The 9170-nt window shown below is 35.5% G+C and overlaps 1 protein-coding gene across 2 annotated transcripts in view; it reads right to left on the bottom strand.

Moving 5' to 3' along the window:
• Window positions 1–9170, bottom strand: part of luzp2 (leucine zipper protein 2) — a 205595-nt gene that overhangs the window by 59237 nt on the left and 137188 nt on the right. For both annotated transcript variants that reach the window (XM_014016991.1, XM_014016992.1), the window contains exon 6: window positions 1956–2018. In XM_014016991.1, the coding sequence (XP_013872445.1) occupies window positions 1956–2018 (63 nt within the window). The remainder of the gene's footprint in view (window positions 1–1955; window positions 2019–9170) is intronic.

Genomic DNA, 9170 nt, shown 5'->3' with positions numbered 1-9170 from the left:
GTGTGTGTGTGTACAGATTCTTGCTTCATGGTGGTTACAATTATTGGCCATTTCCCCGGTACACACAGCCTGGTGAGGTTAGGGTTTGGGTCAGATGTGTAGTCTACCTGGGAGGTTATGGTTGGCTATAGAATTGATGGGAAAATGAATGGAAGCCARTGCARAGTCCCCATGAGGATAGAACAACAAACGTGTGTGCGCAGGAGGTGTGGAGCGGAGCCCGCGAGCAGAGCGCAGTGTTATTAGGAGAGATGAGACTGTCGGCGTGCGGCCATTGATACTGCTGGATTGATTTGTTTTATTGAACATGATGAAAACTTTTAGTTTGAGCGGGCGACCGCTCCCTCTCCCCCTCATTTTTTTAGTCGCACTATTAGGAAATCTGGTCGCATTTGCGACCAAATTGGTCGCACTCTAGAGCCCTGAAAACAMTGCACTGATCAGAGTCTTTCCAGCCCAAGGTAAAACTTTTGTACTGTCAGCATTTCCACACTATTTTTATTTTATCAGTCTTTAGTTATTCAACATACACCAACCTGGACACAGAAAAAAAAAGGTTATTATCTCTAACTAGGTGATTGTGTAACTATAAAATCCACAATTCCACAGCACCATCTGCACTGGTTTGAGCATGTCATCAAGATGCTCGCCAGACCTTCAGCCTTGCATGACACTTCATGGCCAAATTACAGCATTGGCTTTGGTCAGCAGGTTTGTAAAAGTAAAAGAAAAAAAAAGGCTCAAGGCTTCAATGAGGATGTGAACCAGGTGGACGGGGCTGACTGTAGCAACTGACAGCAGAGTTGAAGCAGAAAAAGATGAAAAGTGACAGGAAAAATGACACAGATGGAATTCACTCAAAGCTGCTCTCACTACAACCATAGCTCCTCAGATTGCTCTGCACAGCCATCAAAAGGCTGACTATTAAGTACAGGATTCTCTGAAATTCACTGAACTGCCAAAATCAAGTATGTATGTGTGCCTGCCTGTATAACCTAGTTTGTAAGTAAGTGACAGAGAGAAAAGAGCAACGAGAAGGGAAGTGTCTACAGTACTGCATGAGAACTTTTACACAAAAACTTTGTTGATACCAACATATGTGTATCGGGTGTCAACAATCTTCTAAAGTATTTTTGCAMTAGCCCAGAGTAAAATGTCTTTGTGTGGTGCAGATGTCAAACAAAGGTTAATCTGACCACCATGCAAGCTTGTATTAATTTAAATTTTAGCTAGGAAGTTTTAAAAAAAAAMAAACAAACAGAAAAAGTGTTCACATTTGACGTGTATGAGTTGTGTACTAATAAAATAAAAGTTAACTGATAAACAAAAGTAAAAATTCAAAAAGCTCAAGTTGATATAACAATAAGGGTTAAAATGTGTTAATTTTTTTCTTATGTCAGCAGTGTTCTTTATTGTTTTATGGAATTATTTTACATGCACATTTTTGCTAAAGGCCCTGTCACACTGTAGCATTTTGGACAACTTATGCCAACTTTAAGAACATCTACGTCGAAGATATAATATAAAAAAATCAACTAGAAGCCTCTTTTAGGAGTATACATAATGTAATGCTAACAAATTGATGACATACTGTATCTAACTTTTATTTGTCATTTAGTGGAAAAAAAACATTTCACAAGTTGGCATAAGTTGTCTAAAATGTCATAATGTGGCAGGGCCTTAATTAAATAAAATAAATGTTTTAAAATGATCAAATGTTCCCTTTTTTAAATATTTAAACAAATCTAATACATTCAGTATATTTCTTATGACATGTTTTAACATGGTTGAAAAAATTTCATTGTTTTTCAAAGATGCCAAAATTGTGTTTTTCTGAGCTGCTTGCTCACAAGAAAACTGACCGTGTACATTGCCTTTCCAGATGGAGTAATTCAGTGATCAACAAACAATTAACAAATGTGAAAACACGGAATATTCAAACTAAAAATCCTTACCTCTTCAGCATAGGCATCACAAAGTTTATTTCCAGAGAGTAGCTTGTTTTTCAAGCTCTTGTTCTGAAAAAAATAAAAAATAAAAAATAAATAAAAACAGGAAGAAAAAAATGACATTTATGTTTAGACTATAATCTGCACATTTTCTCTCTTGGAGTTCGTGTTCTAGTTTCTGCAGCAGTGCATCTGGCTGCATAGGAGGCTTGGCAGCAATTGCTCTGTTGGTTTTATTGTTTAAATAAGACTGAGGAGCAGTCCCATGGGAATATTTGAGGATCCACTGAGATTCTCAGGCCTTTGAAAAAACAGAGATGTAGTGCATGTTAAGACCAAAAAAGGCTAATTTTTGTTAGTACAGAACTACAATAATTTTACAAYCAGTGAGTACACAGGCTCAAAGTACAAAGTATTGGCTTTTTAAGATTTGTGCTGCAGTTTTATTTTGACGCAAGAGTGTGTTTTAGAAAATAAAGACACAKTATTTAAAAACAGCAATGATCATTTCTAGATTACTAAAGTACATATATCCCTTTAATAACTAGSTTTTTGCACACCTGAAGTGTTACGTACTGCAGTAATACAGTACATTACACCATGAGTACATACCTTTAAGGAACAGATTTTTTTAAAAAGAATAAACCATAATAAAACAAAATTCATACACAAATACATATCCTGTTGCTAAAATGAAGATCACCATAAACACAGTGATAATAATAATAATAATAATAATAATAATAATAATAATAATAATAATAATAATAATAATAATAATAATAATAATAATAATAATAATAATAATAATAATGCAGTGTGAATTTATGCTGCAAGATGACACACCACTAAGATCAGTTTCTCTTTTTCCAAAGTACAATTACTAAAAACAAATCTGCAAATGACACAGCTGTGAGAGAACATGCTGAGACAGAAGAAAATGAGGCCTGAAAGTGATAAGAGCCATTGTAGAGAGCGGATATTTTCCTGTATAATTGGCAATGATCTGTTAGTAAGAGTGCTCTTTAAGTAACTTAATGCTTACCCCAAAGTACATGTGCAAATCTCAAGATGAGCCAATAAAACAGCCTAATCAACCATGACAAAAAACTTTACAAAGATCTAAAAGACTTAGAATTGAACTATTTCCAGCATGTGCATTAGGGAGAAACCCATTCAGGCAGCATCAACTGTGAATTGAATCTAGACAGACAATCTCAGGGAAATCACACAATTTTGGAGGGAAAGCTACTTGGGGAAAACAAGCAAAATGCAGCAAACATAACACAATGTAATGTTTAAAGTTTCCATTTAATGTTTATAGTTGTAAGTATATATGGGTATGTTTTTTGGAAACAAACAAATTAACAAAAACAAACAGCTGTTGGAATCCATGTCACGTCTACAAGTTTTTGCATCTTTTTCTGCATTGTGTGGTGTTTCAAGACTCAGTCTTTATGGAAGCCTTTATAACCTCCTCATCATTATGGTGAAAATCAGRTTTTGTTCACAAATATGCACATGGGTATGCATATATCAGAGGTGTATAGTAACTAAGTACATTTACTTCATTACAGTACTTTAGTTATTTTTTGAGAATTTCTAATTTCACCAAGTCTTTTTTAAACTGAAATTTTTACTTTTATTTTATTACATTTAGAATGTAAAAAATACCTTTGTTCTTTACTTTAAGATTGAACTCTTAGTTACATGTTACAAATTCAAATAGGACCAGAACAAACCATGAAATGAGTTGTTTATGCATTTAAAAAAAGTGTGTTGAATTTACTTAACTAAGGTAGATCAATTGGTTCCACTAAACCAAGTTGAGTAAATGTAAAGCAGTTTATATTTTTTTTAAAAGAAAATGTGCAAATTGCTGAATTTATTCAATTCATTTTCATGGAACGAGTTTGTAAATTCAACACTTCATTCCTTAGCRTGTGTGTAAAAGTACTTTWACTTTCCTGATTATTGTGAGCAGTTTTATGACTTTTACTTAATTACTTTTTACCAGTCCTTTGTTGTTAAGGTATGTTGTTACTTTTACTTACCGGTAGTTATTTACTTTAAGTACTATGTATACCTCAGGCATGTATATCAGTACACTAAAGTCAACAGTTATCTGCAGAGTCCTGCAGAGATGGTCCTACTGTACAAAAGAGAGTGCAGATATATATAAAAAAAATCAGACTAATAATTTCCAAAAAAGAAATAGGCAATCCTGTGGAAAAGTGTGTGCACCGTTTCATAGCTGCTCATAACAGATTTTAAGGATATTACCTTTGCGTATGAGAGAAATTCAGTCTGAAATTGTCACTGCTGAGATGTACTTATCAAAACCAACATGTCTGCTGCATTTCTGTAATCTGTCCTATTTTGCAATGCACTTCTCCCACCCACACATGAGCTGTGCACTGTACTCCCTGACATGCCCACTGCATGCACACTGAGCTGATGTAATGACTGCTATTGGCAGCTGTTTTGTGATTCATTGGGGCAAAACTGCCTGAGTATCAATTCCACCCAGAAATACCTTCTCTCACTCACACGGAGGGAGCACCATCCGAGGACGTGTGGGATTGGAAGCTATCATAAAGTGTGGCATAGTTTAGCTCCAGGACATACTGACAGTGAAAATAAGATCCTTTTGGAGTTTATAYGTCTCATTGGATTATGCAAAATTAGATACACCGAGCTCTATGTGTCATAATGTGTTACTTTTCCAGCCCTGTCATCTTCTGGACCTGAGAGTTTCTTAGTTAACAAGTTGTTAATTTGCTCATTTTCCATTCCAATTTTAGGTAATTTCAGGTTTTTAAGAAGGATGAAATTTGTCACAGCTGCTATTTGACGAGTGGCAGAATACACCCAGGATGAGTTGCCAAGGCAAAACAAAAACACACGAGTCAGAACACAYGCCTAAACCCACTTCTAAAGTCAATTCAGAATCACCAGTTAACATGCCTAACATGCATGTTTATGGACAGCATAACTGGAGTAAACATGAGCTGAACTGGGACTTGTTTTTGCTTTGAGATGAAAGTGCTAATCACCACATCACTTAGTGTTCATATTTTACATTGCCTGAATCCTCAGCTTTTTATCTTACTTGATTTAAAAAATGGTATTCCCTTGAAAGAATGCATGTTGCCTACAGAATTTCGTGACAGATCTTTAAACAACAGTTTTTTTTCTTGTTTATTCTAAGGGTTGTTCTTGGACATTATACACATGGACTATGTGTATAAGATCATTTTTAGCAACCACTACACTAAATTTTAGCTTAGTATGGGCATACTCTATGTCTGTGTGATGGACTGGAAACCTGTCCAGGTGTCCCTGGACTGGCCCCCACCCCCAACCCCTCCAGGCGCCAACTCTATGTGTCTCAGAATGGCAAAGAGTGTAAAATAAAATGCGAAGATAGATAAGAAACTGTGAGACATTTAATTTAAGTGAYCATTAAAAAGCAAAAAATAAAAATAAAAATATTTTCCTATGTGCCTAATACTTGAAAGACCTCTTCCTGCTGTGAAAAGGTAACTAAATAGCTTCAACTTAAAATCAGTTTTTAATCATTTATGTTGTATTTTTATTTGAGTAAAATTTTACAAAGGTACTTTTACTTGTAAGTGGGTAAAACCCACTGAGTAACTGTATTTCAGAATGTTATTTTACTACTTTTTCCATCTCTGGGTATGGGTAAAATAGACTGAGTTATAATCATTTTGGTTTAAGTTTAAGTTTTTATTTATTTATAAAGCACCCTTCATACTAAAAGCAGCTCAAGGTGTTGTACAAAAGTATGCACAATAAACCAACCCATAAATAAAGAAAAAGAAAACAGCACCACCAAAACACCACCACCACCACCACCACCAACAACAACAACAACAACAACAACAACAACAACAACAACAACAACAACAACAACAACAACAACAACAACAACAACAACAACAACAACAACAACANTAATGATCAGGAAAGATACAGTTAATGGAATACAGTTAAAAATATGTGTCTTAAGCCTGCTCTTAAAAATAGCAACACTCTCTGCAGCCCTCACATTATCATGTTGCTGTTGGCTCTAATTGTTTAGCTGCAGTGGCCATATTGAATTGGTGTTAATTAGGTGTAAATGCACATTTATCAGTTACTTTTTGAAACGTTGTTAAAATCTGTTCCAGTGGTCTGTGAGATATTTTGCTGAAAGACAGACAGAGTGATCGTTAAGCTTTCTTCATACTCTCTCCGAACTGCCGACGTGGGCACGGGTTGTCGCAGTTTCGTGATGAAAATTACGTCACCGGGCTTTGCAGTGTCAGCCCTGCCGCCCCTTTTGGCACAACCTGCTGGCAGAACTTTTTACGCCCCTCCCGCGACGATGGTAATGTGTGATTGGTTTGAAGTTCGTGGGCGAGTTTGTTTGTGCTGAAAGTGCTCGGACACTCTAAAGAAAAAAAGTAAAAACTTGCTTCCAGAGCCACTGTTACCAGGAAGCAGAGTTTTATAAAGATWGTCAAACCGTGAAAAAACTCATGAATGGAGATAAAAAAAGACGTTGTGCACGGAGGAATCTGACTGATAAAAAACTGTGGAGCTTTAACTGGGACAGATTGTGGATAAATAACGTCAGGTGAGTGATGAGTCTGACTTTTTTTTCCGCGTTGTCGGCTGTAGCGGGAAGGAACTCCATGAAGCGACGTATGTTGCAGCGGGAGGGGCTTCCCAGGAGCTCGGCGCGATGTGTCTCTGGAGCTATGAAAGGTCTGTGACAAAATGACTGCCGAACAACCACGTGAYCATGCGTCGACTGGTCGGCATCGCAGCGAGTATGTTTCAGGCTTTACAGTTAATGACAAAGGTTTAGGCCAACATTTTGCACAAGTGTGATTAAATTCAGCTTCAACCTCAACATGTCAGCTTAGTATTTAGGAAACTGATTTTTTTATGTTTGTTTTGTAATTGCTGAGATTGATTAACTGTGGTAGCTACAGTGTATCAAGTTGACTCCCAAACTTAAAATCATCATGTATTGATGTACTGTATGTCCAAATATTACTTTGAGAGTTTGATAAAAATCTGTCCAGTGGTTCATGAAATATTTTACTAAAAGTCAGGCAAATAAACACCCACATGGTTTGCTGCTTTTCATGGTCAAAAGTGAGACATATTATAAAGTCATTCTGTTGCTAAATGAAAAACAAGATAAAATATTTGTTTCCTCTTAAATCTCTTTTGCCAAAACAGTTCGAAGCAAATGCAATTATTCCAAGCAAAGAAGGAATATAAAGAAAATATTGACAACTGCCAGGAGTCTAAAGGACTTCATCACTGTAAAAACAGAACTTCACCTCTTATTATTTACACATTATTGAGTGTTATTAAACTGAGAGTGCCTGAGTGTTATTTACTGATGTCCTCGGTCAGCTCTTAACACTCTTCAGCGTAGAGTCCTTTTAACCTTAGTGTGAAGTGTCAGAAACCAGCCCTTCTGGAAACAGGTTTTTCCATTTTATCTCTGTCAAGTTTACACCATGGAGTGTGAAAGTCACATGCATAATAAACTCCACTATATTACATTTATGAACCAAGTCCTCCCACACAGCTCTTTTCAAACAGCCCTGTGAATTTTACACTAATATCAAAACGTTATTCACTTCAGTGTTGATGTTTCCATTTGTTTTTCAGTGGATTTACACTAGCCATGACATGCACCTCGCCTGACACCACTTATGAACGTGGCAAACGAGGCAATGTTGTCACAACACATTATGACTTAAAAGGTCAATAAGGAAAACAAAATCAAAATGGCAATATTTTATTTTTTTTTTGCATCAGTGCTTTAATAGCCTAAATATGCCTTTATTATTCATGTCAAGTGAATGCCACACAAAACAGTATATACAWAGTCAAATTGAAGCCATTCTTTTCAATACAGATGCACAATTTACCGCTTAATGTTACTTTTTCATATAAATTATGATTTTCATGCTTTTCTATAGTTCAACTAACTTTTGCTGTTTTTATGAAAATCGTCTTTTTACTTTAGAAGTAAAATGTTTAATTAATATGTTAAAAAAACAGTAACAGCACAAATGATATTTTTTTTCCATACAAAAGCACCTAACTAACCCTTTTCACATCCTGTATCAAAACCCAGATTTCAAGAAAATTTGAACAAAAACTGAGGATGATGTGTTGAAATACAATCCTTGAGATCCTAGTGAGTTAGCCTGGTCAGAATTTAATATCTCTGTAAACACACACACGCCACCATCACCAAATCACATAATCTGCCTTAATGCAATCAGAAAATTTCTGCTAAACAAACAACTGTATTGTGTAAAAGTCACAGTCAAAACACACAGAGCATTATTATTCACAAAAACCTCACTGATTCCTGGTTGTGGTAATTACTTCAGTGACATTGAGCCAAATATTGTTGGAAGGCATGCCAAAGCTTTAGAGTGCAATGTAAATATGTTGTTGAGCATTAAAAACTGGGCACAATGCTTGTAGATGTCCTACAAGAATGCAATGTACTTTTCATATTGTGCTGGACTCTTACTTTCCAGGGTTCATTACCCATTTTGAGAGAAAGAATATGTCAAAGTGAAAATGACAGTGCAAAAATATATATTTTTATAATGTCCTCTTACAAATTTTTAATTTTGTGTACTGTTAGCACTTTTATCTGCGTCTCATTTTCCACACCAACAATATAATATTGGGTGAAATGTCCCTCAAAACAAAGCAATAAAATTGGATCAGGCAGATCTAAAAAAGTGTAAAAGTCTGAAGTTCTGTACAATAATGTTGTTGACATCAGAACAGCATCGAGTACATCAAAAACTTTAGTACCATATGCCCTGATTTTTTATCCACCACAATACACAGTATTTCTGCTTCTGAAGCTTCTGTTTCTGCTAGTTCAAAAGTTACATGCTTTATGTTTTAATATAATGCCGAAYGCTCTCTTGCTTGACACAAATCTATCGGGCCAAATTCAAATAATTTGGGTGGTGGTACAATCTTCAATCTAACAAACACCAATGATGAGAATAATAATTTATTTTAGACAAAATACACAAAAGTGACTAACATCTGAATGAGGGAAGATTGCCAATATATTAAGCAAATAAAGCCAGTTATGTTGTTAGTTTAATTTGTTAGGAGATAATCACTCCACATTTTCTGAATTCAATAGGGTCT

This window comes from Austrofundulus limnaeus, unplaced genomic scaffold (assembly GCF_001266775.1).
Source record: "Austrofundulus limnaeus strain Quisiro unplaced genomic scaffold, Austrofundulus_limnaeus-1.0 Scaffold159, whole genome shotgun sequence".
In the NCBI taxonomy this organism is placed as follows: domain Eukaryota; kingdom Metazoa; phylum Chordata; class Actinopteri; order Cyprinodontiformes; family Rivulidae; genus Austrofundulus; species Austrofundulus limnaeus.
The sequence above is the reverse complement of the archived record's forward strand: the minus strand, read 5'-3'. Positions and strand labels throughout refer to the sequence as shown.